Genomic DNA, 14116 nt, shown 5'->3' with positions numbered 1-14116 from the left:
GAGGCTGCTGGGGCGGCGGGTCCCGGCTCCGATGTCGCGGGCGGGAGAGATCTCAACTTCCCGGGGTAAAACCCTTAAATGCCGGCGAGGGCCGTAGGTGTATCCCCTCACGGTGGGCAGCAGTTTCTCTGCCAAGCCTTGCCTTTGAAGGAAGCCGTGTGCTGTTAAAGCACCAGCACGAGTGAATTCACGCCGGTGTGAAGGCTCTGCTAGTGCCTCGCGTGCCCAGGCCGTGCAAAACAAGCTGCTTTATGTCTGGGCTCATCCCGCTGGGTGGCACGGGGGTCACTACCAGAAGCAGGGAGGACACAGTCGCACTGCTCTGCTCGGAAGCTGGTTTGGTCGCTGAAGTGATGCCCAAAGTCACGGGCTCGCGGGACTGAACGGTTGTTTCCGTTCAGCAAGTTACGGCGTGGGGAAGCTCACACGGCTGGAGATGAATCTGCTCCGACGACAGCCGCCGAGAGGAGAGTCTCCTTCTGCGCCTTGGCAGTGCTGGCCTGGGGTGCATACCTGAACGCTTCTGAGTGCGCCCAACAGAGGGCAAAGCTATTGCATTAGCTGTTCAGCCTCAGTAATGGCACGCTTTGGAGAGCCGCTGTGGAACGACATCGTTTTCTTATTTAGAAGGCTGTCAAGATTATAAACTCTCTTATGCTAAGGGCCGAACTCTTTGACTGCAGGGTCTGTGGAAGCATAAATGACCTGATGGCAGGGGTTTTGGTCTGGGGAGGCACACTTAGCAATTCTGTGACTGAAGCAGTGGGGTTTTTTGGCCCTGGGTTTGTCAATAATGACTTGCCCACAAGATCTCTGCAGCTCTAAAGAGTTGGGCGATTAAGTCGCGCTGGCTGGAAGAGCAAATTAGGATGTTGCGGAGTATATTCTGTGATAGTATTGCCTGTGAGCCCATCACCGGGGCATCCTGACTTTGAGGAGAAGTGTTGTGGAGAAGAGTGCTTCAACAATGCTTTGCCATCTTTGAAGATCTTAATTTTGACCATGCTTGGCTCTTTTCCTCTGCTGGGGTTTGGCTATATAGCTGGCTGCAACTATGGGGACCAGTGTTGGCTCTGTGATCACTTCACTTGTTAATTTTGAAAAATAAATGGTGAATAGAGTCTTACAGAAAGCCTCCCTTAAGAACGCTCCCTATGAGCTGAAATTTTGGAAGGACTCCAGCCTGTGTCAGAACCACCCGACAAGTATGTAACTGCCCACGGTCATTGGCCAGCAGCAGCCACAGGGAGGCAAAACTTTTGGTTTTGGTTAGTAGTGGCAGTGTTCTTGGTGGCCCTTATCTTATGGATATGTGCACCTAGGGGAGGGCTTGCTGTCACTGGGAGACTGGGATACTGCACTAGGAAAATGCTACCAAGATGACTGCAGTTGTCCTAGCAAAACTGCGTGTCGTACTGTTGTGGTAGCCTGCCTTCCTTCCACCCCCACCTCTGACAACCAAAGTGAAGAATGGTATCAGAAATGTGGCTTTGCTGCTATAAGGCGTGTTGTGCTGCACAGGGAGCTGAGAGGCAGACCCGAGTGGAGAACTGTGATGTTCAGTTCTGCTGGTGGGAAACAGTAAAAGGCACAAGCAATGTCATGCTCTTCCGTATCTGGTACCATCACTGGGGAATTTGGCAGAAGGAGAAAATGGACCCTTGTGAAAACTATCTTATGACTTCTTTTAATTTCTCATTAGCCTTTACTTTGGAATTATCTGATTTGGGTCAAATTAAAAAACAGTGGTTATTTCCTCAGGAGTTGACACCCTTGCCCTTTCTCCTTGCAAGGTCGGAATGGCATTGGCTTTGTACAGGGTTGAGCAGGAGGAGGGAGACAGAGACTCCATACTCTGGAGTCCCACTGTGTTGTGTACTGGTGATTTGATCAGGGTCTGTAGACTTCTTTTTCTTTTTAAATTCAAATAGAAAATGCAGGAAGACATGCAGTATCCTAAAGGAGGGGGTGCACTTTCAGTAGAGAAACCTTTTGTCGTTTATAGCCTTTAATGCTATCTCAGTATCTAAGCGCTATGGCTAAAAGTAAACTTTGAAAATAAGGTACAGGTATTGCCTGCTTGGATAGGCAGAGTCTGAAGAGTCTTGCAAGAGTCTCTCCCCTGTTTGTTTCAGTAAGGCTGTAGGGCTTTAAATGTCAGTATGGAAAACTCCGTTCCTACGCATGGTCCCAGGTGCTCTAGTATCATGAGGGTGAGGCCACAGTACCTTCTGCCGTGTTGCATGACTCTGAGGTTAAGAGGAGCACTTGAAGGTCTAGCAACACGGGAGGCGTATGGGCGAGGAAGCGCAAGCTTTCACCAGTCTGACAGGATGGCAGCGAAGGTCTAATTTGCATGATAGACTTGAATGCTGGCTGTGCGTCGCAAACTTGGACAGTGCAGATGTGGTTCCTGGAGTGGGCAAAGGACATCCTCCAGGGAGGTACTTCACCGACGGGTCCCGTGCAGAGAACTTCCCAACTTCCGGCTGTGTAACAGGGAGGCAAGAGGCTGGGGCTTACCACTTGGAAACACCGCTTGCTTGGGTGGTGGTTTTGGCCAGGCATTGCTGTTGTCAATTGAAATAGCCTCGCTATGTTTTCAGACCTGTATTGTTGCATGTTCTGGTTAAACATGCAGGTGGATTGCTTCAATAAACCAAGTGACTTTTCTTTTTGAAATATCCATGTCACGGACTAATGGTTTTCAGCCTAGGGGCTGGAAATTCCTGGGGGTCTATGAAATCTTTCTAAGAAGCCTCTGAGAAGCAAAAGAAGAGAGAACCTGTTACTAGAGGGCTTGAATTTGCTGACTACTAAACATTTTTTTTAGGATGAGGGGCTTGCAAATCAAGTGCTACCGCCATAGAGTAAAAGCCCTGGTTTTTATATATATACTTAAGGCCAAAATTAACCTTATTTAATGACATGCAAAAATAAATAGAAAGCTTTTGGAAAAACCTTGTTTCCCAAAGCTTGTTGGCCATTAAAACTGACAGCCTTGGCTCTGCGAGTAGATCAGCATGGGTAAACTTCTGTGCTTACAGATCAAATGGCTGGATTTGGGCCTCCTCAGGAAATTAAAAAGCAAAAGGTTCCTGTGGCATTGCTCATAGGTCTTAACTATATATGCAGTTGAACACAGCAAGTTACGTAACTTCTCATTTTTCTGAAGTGAATAATAGGAATACGCTGCAGCCATACCATGCAGCCAAGTTAATGCCAGGGTTGGAAGGCTTCCTCGCTGCCTAGCCATCTTTTAATTATTTTTACTCTTGAACCCTAACGCTATCCTATAGCTTAGCTCTTGGGGTTCTGCGTGTTTAATTTGTAAAGCTCTTCGTTTCACTAAACAAGGAAAAAAGATTTCTCAACACGATAGCTCGTGGGCATCTATTACCCTATAGACAGCTGGTGCTGTTTAACAAGTGAGGCCAACAGTGTATGGAGCTGAATGTGTGCACATCCTGGCGGACACTTGTGGCTGCTTGTGCTCCAGATGGCACTTCCAAATATATGTAACTTCATGAACCAACTGGTAAATCAACTCTAATTGATGGCAAGCTTTAAACAGGGTAAGACTGAAACTATACAGACAAGGATTTCAAAGCTGAGCAGCTTTGGAGTTATTTGCCTCGACTTCACAGGGGAAAATCCATTGGGAAAGCATGGGATGTAAAAGAGCACTCTTGTTTGCGTTTGCCCTCTTTGATTTAAAGATGTAACTTGCTCTTTTAAATTTCCCTTGGGCTGGGAGCCAAATTGTGCTCCCTTGAAGACGATCACAAAGTGAACTTCATTGGAAATGGGATTGGGCTCCCAGCATGGAAAATAGCGATTCAAAAGAACTCTTTTTGGAGATTTATGACCGTATGAAAAGAGGGAGTTACAATGAATAGTGTAACTGCGTAGAAACTGTAATTACAGTGATCTCTGCAGTATTCAGGGGTAACTACATTTCTTCACTGTCATGCAGGATGCGGCTATCCTTCTTGCCAGAATAGAGCCCCAAATTTTCCTTTGGGGCATCCTTAGCATTGTTTTCCATCTAGTACTTGGCATCCTTCTGTCATTGGAGAGTAAGGGAAAGGCAAAGTGAGAGTGCCGGCCCTGCTGGGAGCAAAGTGCTGGGTGTGCAGTTACACAACTGTCATGGCTGGAGCGGAGGAGGCATTCCCATCTCCCCTCTAGCTGTTCGCTTGCGCTGCTGTTCACCCTGGTGTTGGTTTTGCTGTTTGGGGCTGTGCTGTGAACTAGGTCACGGAAAGGATCCAAGACGAAAGCATGGCGAGGGGGAGAAAAGGGATTTTTTTTGTTGTTTTGTTGCCAGCGGTGCTGTTTGCTCGCTGAGAATTGTGTTGACACAACTGAGAGTGGTGAACCGTGGTGTGGAGGTGGAAGCTACTTACACCGACTTTCTTGTCAATGCTGAAATACAGTGCAACTGTACCCTCGGGCTGAAGGAGCTTGCTTTCACGCAGGGCCAGAAGCTCTGCAAACAGACCATGCCTTCAGTGGCGTCCTGCAAGATGTAATGATCTTTTGTGAAGCTGTTTCAATTGGCTAAATTGGGCTCTCAATTCACACTTGTTTGTGGAGGGATGAGGCCCCAGTGATGGGGCTGCTTCTTTACCATCTCTTTTCTGGGGTAAGGCTGGTCCCCTTCCTTCTGTAAAATAGACCAGGAGGTAGGTAACTTGCTTGGTTTGGCTATGAGGAGTGTGTGTTTGGACTGTGCTCCTCCCTCCTTGGTTTCTTCATATCATCCTGCTCAGACTGGGAGTGGTGTCTAGCTAGCAGCTCAGGCTATCCTTTGTTGGCCAAATCTAGGAAGCCTTGTTGAAGATCAGCCATAGTTGGGCACCAGACAAAGCCGGTGGTCTTCTGCTTTTTCCAGCTGAAGTTGGGCAGATATATTTTATTCCCGGCAGCCCTGTAACTGCCTTGGCAGGAAGATCTGTTTAGCCACCGGTGTGTCCTGCAGCTGGGGCCCAGAGGTGGTGCAGAGTCGCCAGGTTCATTGTATTGCTTTTGACAACAATCCAGGAGGCCTGACATTTTTGAGGGCCGCCTTATTGACTTTTCACAGAGCTGTGTCAAAACCGTTGCTCTTGTTTACACAGAAAATGAAAGTTGGCATGATCCAGCCTGCCCCGATGTTCCTGTGTTGGTCTTTCCATGAGTGTGCTTTCTGTGCCTGGTGCCCAGCACTGCCTTGCTTCACCCACCGTCAAATGGGCACCGCTCGCTCATGGTTCCTGTCTAGGCAGCCTGTGCATTTCCACAGCAGCCTCTACCTGCTGAAATGTTCTCCGACGTCTCTAGGGAAGCGTGACCCTGTGCTGCTGGGGCTGAGAGGGGGCAGAAGAGGGGCTCTGCTCCCAGTCCTGGTCTCAGCTCTGATTCTTCAGTCTGGGAGTTGGGGGGAAGTCTGTTATGTGGTTAGAGGAAAAGGCTGGGAGTTGTTACTTCCCCAGAGGCCAAGGAAAAACGTGTAACCCTTACTGATGTATGCCGGCAGCTCTCCTTGCTTTCCCTATTCCTGTAATGTGGTGGTATGTATTTGTGAAGACAGTGGTTGTTCTCAAAGGGACGCCAGTAACGTCACAAATAGTCAGTGGTTTAAGCCCATACTACTTGTTGTCACCTTTTGTACAACTGAGGGTGTTCCTGGTTTGTAATGCCTAATGTTTCCAAGGTCCTGTGTAGCCATCTCCTCTACAGGTATCATAGCGCTTTTTGAAGGCAGGGGGGTGGTGGCCTCACCCCCATTTATTGGAGGACGGACACAGAGGAAGGGTTTGTCCAAGGTTGCGTAGCAGGACAGAGGTAAAAATCAGGTTTAATGAGTCCCAGCCTATTGCTGGATCCTTAAGCTACAGGCTGTGTGCAAGTCTAGGGAGTTAGAGTGTTACATCATGTGTCCCAGGCTGGGGAATTTTTATTCCTGTTACAGTAATGATGCCATATTCCAAACTGTGCCGTGCCTTGGCTTTATGTCTTGCTGTGTTTAAATTCATCCTCATTCCTCCCCTCCCAAAACCAGGCCTTTCGTTCCGATCCTTATTTATCCTCGCTAGATTCTGTGCTGCCTTTAAGGAGCTTTCTTGAGGCACGATAATGCCCTTAGAGCTTGGGAATTCCTGTACACAAAAGGTCCTCCCCCCGCCTTCTCCTTTCCAAGAGCCCTGGCAAGCCCAAGTGTTGTGCAAATACCTGCAGCTCCCAATGCAGCGGGAATGCTTCTTTACTTTGTTGCAGATTGCACTGCCAGCCAAGGAACCCTGTGGGCAAGAGGCTTCGTTCTTTGGTACAGCTTGCATGTGGTAGAGCTCTCTGCTCGCTTACGAGCTTTTCTGGAGGTGTTAGTGGAGGAATCTTATGGCTGGAAAGAATAGTTGGCCAAGTATAAAGCCCGGTTTCTGTTGTTGTCCCTCTGTGTTTGGGGAGAGAGGGCAGCGGTTGACTGTTTTATTGCTAACAGCTTTGAAAACTGCTGTGAGCAGAAAATAACGGAGGGATCTAATTTAATTTTAAAGCGGTCTTTTGCCCGCTCTGAACGTACAGCATGGCTGTAGCCCTGTGTTGGCTGGAGGCAGCAGTTGTCTGGGCAGGAGGCATGTGAGAGTGCTCCTTTGTGCCAAATGCTGGGCTGTGCCAAGGTACCTCCGTCCGTCGCTGCAACCCATCCATCTGCACCTCTTCACCATTTGCGTGCGTTTCCCCAGACTGGTGACTAACTCCCCTCCTTTCCATTTCTCTTCCCACCTAACGCAGGGTGTGGGTTTGGGAAGCAGGTTGGTGTCTACCCTTCTTCCCCACAGGGTTCAGGGGTTTTGACATGTCACTGTTGGGAATTGTTCTGGTGTCGCCCTGCTCCTGTTCCAAAAACAATGACCCTCTTCTGCCCTTTACGGATGAGACTTAAGCTTCTGTTCCAAATGGAAGTACGTTGTAAGAAGTGTTGGCCCATATAAGCTAGATGTGATCTCTAATCAACTCTCCCCAGTGTTATTAGTATGTGTATATATAGATATGATTTTTAATAAAATTCAATTCTTCAAGGCCCAAATTAGGTTCTGGAGGCAAAGGTTGCAAAGAAAGGGAGGTGCTTATAGTGCCGTGGATTGTATAGTAACTAATGCTTGTAAAATGGGCACACCTTGCAGTTGTGAAAACAAAGCAGGTTTGGACATGGTGGTCTGATCCTCTCCTGCATTTCTCCTAGGAAAGTCAGCCTCACCCCCCACCCCTTCCCACTATATATAGGTTATAAAGGTGCCGTTCTGAATCTGGGGGTATTTGGGCTGTGCGTTACACAGGTGAAGAGATGGGGATGTGGAAGTCGAGCCCAGTACTTTTTCTGGGGGTGAATTTCTGTATCTAGGCTGCTGAGCCTTCTCCAAGTCACTGTCTTTTCCAGGTGACTTATGCTGTTTCTTCCGGATTTTTAAACAAATGAGCTAGACTTTGCAAAACAGAGATACATTATCAGTTTGTTTAAAGCTCTACAAATGCATATCTTTCATTAGGCCGAAAAGAGAGATATCGGCCAGGGCGAGCTTGCGAATTGGGCACAGTGTGATGAGTGGTGACATATGGCCAGGGTGAGGGAACTGCTGCAGTAGGAACGATGTCGTGATTTGCTTAGAGTGTCCTTCCATGACCATTCCTCTTTCCTTAGGTCGATCGTAAGAAGCTGAGCACCCTCCCTCCCCTCTGATCAGATTCCTTGTAAGTGAAGCTCGCCTGCTGTCTGAGGACCAGACCTCACTGATGACTGGGAAGCAAAGAGCACCCAGGAAAGCACTTTTACCACGGACTCCACCTCAGGAGCACCAGGAACTCGTCTTCTAAGTAAAATCCGTGCCCCTTCCGTGCAGACCCAATGTCTGCTGCAATGGATACAGAATCGACATATTCGGGATACTCCCACTACTCAGGTCACTCCAAAAAAGCCCACAGACAAGGGTAAGGAAATGCTTATTTTTAATTACTTACTGCTCTAAGCTAGGACATGTCCCCTGGAAAAAAATTGTAAGCCAGGATGAAGTCAGTGGGGCCACAGCTCTGGAGGAGATCCATGTGGAGAGTCCTCATGAGGAACCCAGTGAGGAGACTGGAAGCAATAATGCTGCTAATTTAATGATATTCAACCTGTTGGATGCGCGCTGGGGTCATGTGTAGCCAGAAAGATTGGGATAGTGCCAACACAAGGAAAAGATCACTTAACTCTGCTCTTAAAGTGCAAGGGATGAGTAGAGTCTCTGGGGAGAAGACGTGTCAGACTTCCTAAACTGGTAATTGTCAGTTGTCTTCTCTTCTGATGCCATTTCTTTATTGTGTAATAATAAGGTTTCCTATCTCTTCCCCACCATCCTCCTGGCTACTCCGTTGCTGGTGTGTTGGGTTTTTTTAATAGAATTTGAGTGGTATTTGAGTCCACAACAAGTCCTTTATCAGCACTGATTGGATTAGAAGTCAGGCTTTTCTGAACTTGAATAGCAAGTCCTCTCTGTGGTAGTTCAGCAGCCTCAAAAACCATCTTGCTCTGAAACTTCTGATTACTTGGAAACATTATCCTTTTTTTTCCTGCATCATCATTAGTTTTACATGCAAAACGTGTGCCACTTACAGTCTTTGCAACTTAGAACTGAGCTGGTCCAAAATAACTTTGCGTTTCAGAAGCAATTATCCTGTGTGGTTGGAAAAAAGAATTCTTCCATGAAATGAAGTCTCTTTGCTTGCAGTCCAGTTATTGAGTAAAACATCTCATTTGCCTTTTCTCCCTTCTTTAAGATCCCCACCCCCAATAGGGATTGCCCTTTGAAGCTTAGAATGCCATGTGGAAAGATTCAGAGTTCCCAGAACAACATAAAAATCCTAGATCCTCTCACTGTGAACAGGAAAAAGTCTCATCCCATGAAACCTTTGGGCTTTGGGTAATTCCAAGAGACATGCAATGGAGAGAGCATAGCTGGGACCCTGATTGCTCCTTAGCTTTAAGCCAGTCCCTGAGCACAGTGAGGGTCTCTGGTGCAAAGGCTGCTTTCCTGTCCGGGTAGCAAGCGGGAGGAAAGTATTGGTGAGCGGATTGTCTCAAGATGAGTTAAGCCCCACCATTCTCAGATGAGAAGCTGTGAGGTCTACAGGGCTACTCTGGAAGTAAGCACTAGCCTGGTACACTTCATGTTCTTGCTCTCTTTTGTAAGAGTTTAACTAGGGGTTATTAACCAGTGGAAATAAACTTCACCAATTGTCCTACAGTGTTAAGGTCCTAGCTGACAAGACTCTACATTGCAGGAACTAAAGCTGTCTTGATTAATTCCTTGTGTTAACTGTACACGTCCCTGTGAGACGCTTTATTGCAGGTGGAGACCTGTGTAGACCAGTTAATCCCAAATGGAGTTGCCACTTGTTTGGAGAATGCAAGCTTCACTTTCAAGCGCAGCACTGGCAGAAGCTGTTTTAAGAGAAGATGAGGTGGTGGGGATGTACCCCTGTCCCCTTTGCTCCCCTCTCCAATCACTGAGAGGGTAAACTGTCCCAGCCACCAGGCTGTAGGGCTGCTCTGGGCAAGGTCCCTTTCTACCTCTTCCAAACCTTGTTTTGTCACAGATTGAGTCAATATTGATCAAGAGATGGGCATGCATGACTATGACCTAATGCTTAGGGCACCTGCTGCAGGTAGAGGTGTAGCAGATTCCAGGCCCTGCTCCAGAAACTATCTGGTAACGTTGTTCTCCTCTTGCTCTGTTTGGAAAAGGAGTCGCGACAGGCACAAATCGCCACGAAGCAAAGATGGCAGTCGGTCTGAGAAGTCCGTCACTATCCAGACACCTCCTGCAGAGCCGCTGCTTGGGAACGATGCATCTCGGGCGGAGGAGGGCCAGGTAAGGAGGGAGTGAAAGCAAATATGGAGTGTGGTTTCTGGAACAGAGCATATGACTTACCAGCACATGAATAGGAAAAAAAGTGTTGCTCGCGTGCTGTTAGTAAAGAATCACGACTTATGGGTACCCTTTATTCATGCATAAAGCCAAGGTCTCGATCAGTTTTGTCTTTTTCTGAGAGGATTATTTTTGACAGCACCAGTGCTGATGTGACTACTCCTGGGGCACTAATTTGCCTCTGTCTCCAGAGCGTCATCTGCCAAGCTCTATAGAAACATCTGTTTCCATCATCTCACTGTGCATTATTCAGGTCAACCCTTTCACCTGTACGTGCACTTTTGTTTTTAAGCAGGATTTGCTCTAGGTAATCGTGTAAAGCACATTAGGACCAGGATCCCAGTAGGTAAAGGAGGCAAGAAATGTAGAACTAATGCAAAATAGCCAGGAAGGAGGGTGAACTCAGTGAAAGCTAGTACATTAACACTGGGTTAAGTAAAGAATGGAATAATGCTGGGTTTAGATTGCACCTAGAATGGATCCAGAACTCTCTGTGCTCTAGCAGCTGATGTGAAGGTGCATATTCGTTTTCAAAGAATGGCTGATGCTGCAAGGCATAGAATGCAGGATGTTCCAGTGCCTCCTGAGCTGGATTTGGGGTGTATTAATCCTTGACTGTGGGGCTCCACCTCTGCCCGTTCAAAAAAAAAATTTGATGCCCAGTGTCCACCCAAACTGTGTAAGGTAGTACTTGTTACAGTATTCATGTAGCTACAGGTGGGCTCACTTCATGTACTGCCATTTGGTATTTTGTAATTGGATGCTTGTTTTCATGAGTCCCAGCTATTACTTCAAATAGATCTAAAGGTGCTGGTGAATTCTTAAGCCCTTGTTTTCATGCAGACCTCCTCAACGTGGATTAAAGCCAAAGCAAAATAAGTTGATGCGTGAGCAAGACTTCCCTCCTAGGGAGCAGGGTGCCCTGGGTTGGGTCCAACAACTTTGTACCACTAGAGATTTAGACTCATATTTCCATATAACTGCACATTTTTTTGCTTGTGCCACTTAAAGTGGGAAGAGCTGTTCTAAGGGGTAGACTGAGACTAGGGTTGCCTGTTGTCTTGTGGGCTGTAGCCTTAAGCTGTTTCTGTCCCTTCTCTCTTCTGCACAGTTTCTCAGTTCATCAAATGGAGGAAACTATGCAGAGCTATTTCATGCATAAACATAAAATAGTTGAAATGCTTAGATTGCTTTACTGGAGATACTGACAAAGAGGGAAATGTGATAGGATTATGCTGCCTTTCAGGACATACTACAATGCAGGTATCTCTTCTGGGGCCTCTGTTTTGCTGAGAAATGACTCAAAAACCCCTCATATTAATTCAAGATGCTGACTGTTTGTGGTTGCTCTGTCTCAAAACCCTACTGCTTTAGGCATGGGAGGTATTCATGTCTCGGAGTGCATTAAAAGTTAAATCCTTGGAGTTGTTCAAAGTAGTTGCGCTGCCTCTGTCTACTCCTTTCCCAAAGATTCTTGAAGACTCTAATTCTTATAAGGAAGTGAATAAAGGTTTAAAATGATGCCTGTTTCTTTAAAACAAAATGCTTTGATCAGCATGTGTAGCTGCAGAAGTCTGGGGGAAGGTGTAAATCCCATTAATGACACAGGCTGCAGGAAGATACACTCAGGAGGGTAGGAGGAAGAGCAAAAACGTGCACTTCTGAATGGGCGTTGCAGCTACAAAAGTGTCAGGTGCCCAGCAACAAAGCGCATGCATTGCTACTGTTTGTGTATTTGTGGGAAGTATCAGGAGTCTTCATGTGCATGAGTCACTCCAGCAGCAGCTGTGAGTCAAATCCATACATGTCAGTGTAACTCTTGGCCGTGCCAGCACCAGGAAGGAGCAATTGGAGGCATCGTGGGATGGGAGAACTAACTTGCAGAAGTCCTCTGATATTAGCTAGGGAAGAAATGAGACTTTCAGAAAACGTAATGTAATCTGAAGCTTGACTATATGGTGACTGTATTTCAGGTAAGCTTCTTTGTGGCTGAGTGGCTTCTGACAATGTCCTGGACTCTAAATACCAGAGCTACTTGGTAGTCTAGGATCCTCTAAACTTAAAGCCCCATACCTGAGAATATCCTCTGTGACCACCTGTGATTTGTTGGTTTAACTAAACTTTTATTAGAATGTCAGCTATTGAGGGCAGTGCTACCGTAGAGGAGAATAAAAGAAAACAAAGTGGAAGAACTTGCTGGAAGTGCAGTTGCTTCTGTTATGGATGGAAAAATAATGTGTGAACATGTTTTTGGTTGTGTAACAACAACAGGCTTGAAACACTGAAAGGAAAATTTCCCTTCCAGGTGCTTCTGTGGTGCACTTGCACCGCAGAATTTGTGGGCTGGAAGAGTGCTAGTCCTTGCCCTGCACATGAGAACTGATAAATACTGCAGTTTCCAGGAGTTATGTGATATTACTTGTTAAGTGTGCTGGAAGAGGAACCTCTGGGGTACAGTGAGTGGCATAGCAAGCTGAGCTACCTGCTCTACAGTTACAGGTTTTTAACACCTAATGTTTACAGTGACTGGTTTGGACAAGTTGCTGTTGTTTCCAAACCTTTGCTAATTTTCAGGGTTGATTATTCAATCTATTGAAGGTGTTGCTTTTGCTATATTTTTTTTCCTGGGACTTAAGTCTGTTGTTGCAATCTTTTTCCGGGCAAGAAAAATAAAAGACCTGGAAGGAATAACCTGATTGTTTCAATATTATTTTTGTTTATCTCTTCCTCAGGATGACAACTGGGGTGAGACCACGACAGCAATCACAGGCACCTCTGAGCACAGTATTTCCCAGGAGGACATTGCCCGGATCAGTAAGGATCTGGAGGACAGCGTTGGGTTGGACTGCAAACGTTACCTGGGCTTAACAGTGGCAGCTGTTCTTGGACTCCTCGTCTTCCTTACCCCCATTGCCTTCATTCTGTTACCCCAGATCCTGTGGCGGGATGATCTGGAGCCGTGTGGTACTGTCTGTGAGGGACTGTTCATCTCTGTGGCATTTAAACTCCTCATTCTTCTGATTGGGACCTGGGCTCTCTTCTTCCGCCAGCCCAAGGCAGATATACCAAGGGTTTTTGTGTTTCGGGCCCTTCTGTTGGTCCTCATATTCCTGTTTGTGTTTTCCTACTGGCTGTTTTATGGTGTTCGCATCTTGGACTCGAAGGACACCAACTACCAAGGAATAGTGCAGTACGCAGTGTCTCTGGTGGATGCTCTGCTCTTCATTCACTACCTGGCCATTGTGCTGCTGGAGCTACGGCAGCTGCAGCCCGTGTTCACTGTCAAGGTCGTCCGGTCAACGGACGGAGAGTCGCGATACTATAGCTTGGGGCACTTGAGGTAGGTACAAGCCCTTGAAGTCCAGTGGTGTAGATAAGTGTGGCTATGCTGTAGCGTGAAGCATCAACTGCTTTTGTACATGTGATATTGCTGGTTTCTGAATATTCCCCCAGAGGAGTCCTAGAGTCGCTCCAGAGTTACCAAACTGAACTTCTCTTCCCCTCTGCGAGTGTGGGAGAGGTGGTCCCTGCTTCAGAGGAGTCCTGTAAATGAAATAAATCCTGTAAATGAAAAGAGCTGATGGCACAACTTTAGGCTGGTCATTGGGCTAAGCCTGACGAGATCTTTAAGATCCTCCTCTGGGCTTCTTGCCCTGTCTCCTTACCGGAGGAAAGGGGAGAGGCCTCCTTGTGTAGCCAGGGCTGGCTTGTGCTCTTTGGCTGTATGGGCCAGGCACCACTTTGAGAGCAGCCCTTCAGGCTGTGCAGAGCATCGCTTCTTGGAGCCTCCTGACAGCAGGCTAGTCCATGTGGCAGGGGCTGAAGGAAGAAGTGGCCCTGTGTGAGAAAGCATTCAGCAACCTAACGTGCTGTTGAAAATGTCCATTTGTCCTCATTGCCCTGTGCAGCCAAGAGTTGTGTGAGGAGCCTGAATACAAGTCCCTCGGGTCGGATCGAGCACTGTCGTTTGGATCCTGTGCGTGCCTTTTGTGGCCAATTGAAATGCTCGTGTTCGGGTGTTTGTGCTCTGAAGCCTGTTACTGTGACAGGCTGGGGCTGCCTTGAAGGACTTAGCCAGATAGCTACACCGTGGGATCTGAAGGCTGCTTCCAGTGACTGGGGACTCAGCAGTTTTTTTGCAGTTTTGTGTTGGCTTGAGGGAAGTT

General features: G+C 47.1%; 1 protein-coding gene across 1 annotated transcript in view; it reads left to right on the top strand.

The window, feature by feature from the left end:
* Positions 1 to 7888: 7888 nt before the first annotated feature.
* VANGL1 (VANGL planar cell polarity protein 1) overlaps positions 7889 to 14116 on the top strand; it is a 36323-nt gene continuing 30095 nt past the window's right edge. Inside the window, exons 1-3 of the mRNA XM_009329384.1 lie at positions 7889 to 7971; positions 9767 to 9893; positions 12683 to 13290. Coding sequence (XP_009327659.1) covers positions 7889 to 7971; positions 9767 to 9893; positions 12683 to 13290 — 818 coding nt within the window. The remainder of the gene's footprint in view (positions 7972 to 9766; positions 9894 to 12682; positions 13291 to 14116) is intronic.

This window comes from Pygoscelis adeliae, unplaced genomic scaffold, assembly GCF_000699105.1.
Source record: "Pygoscelis adeliae isolate BGI_AS28 unplaced genomic scaffold, ASM69910v1 Scaffold120, whole genome shotgun sequence".
NCBI classification, from domain to species: domain Eukaryota; kingdom Metazoa; phylum Chordata; class Aves; order Sphenisciformes; family Spheniscidae; genus Pygoscelis; species Pygoscelis adeliae.
This window is presented reverse-complemented; position numbering and strand designations above follow the sequence as displayed.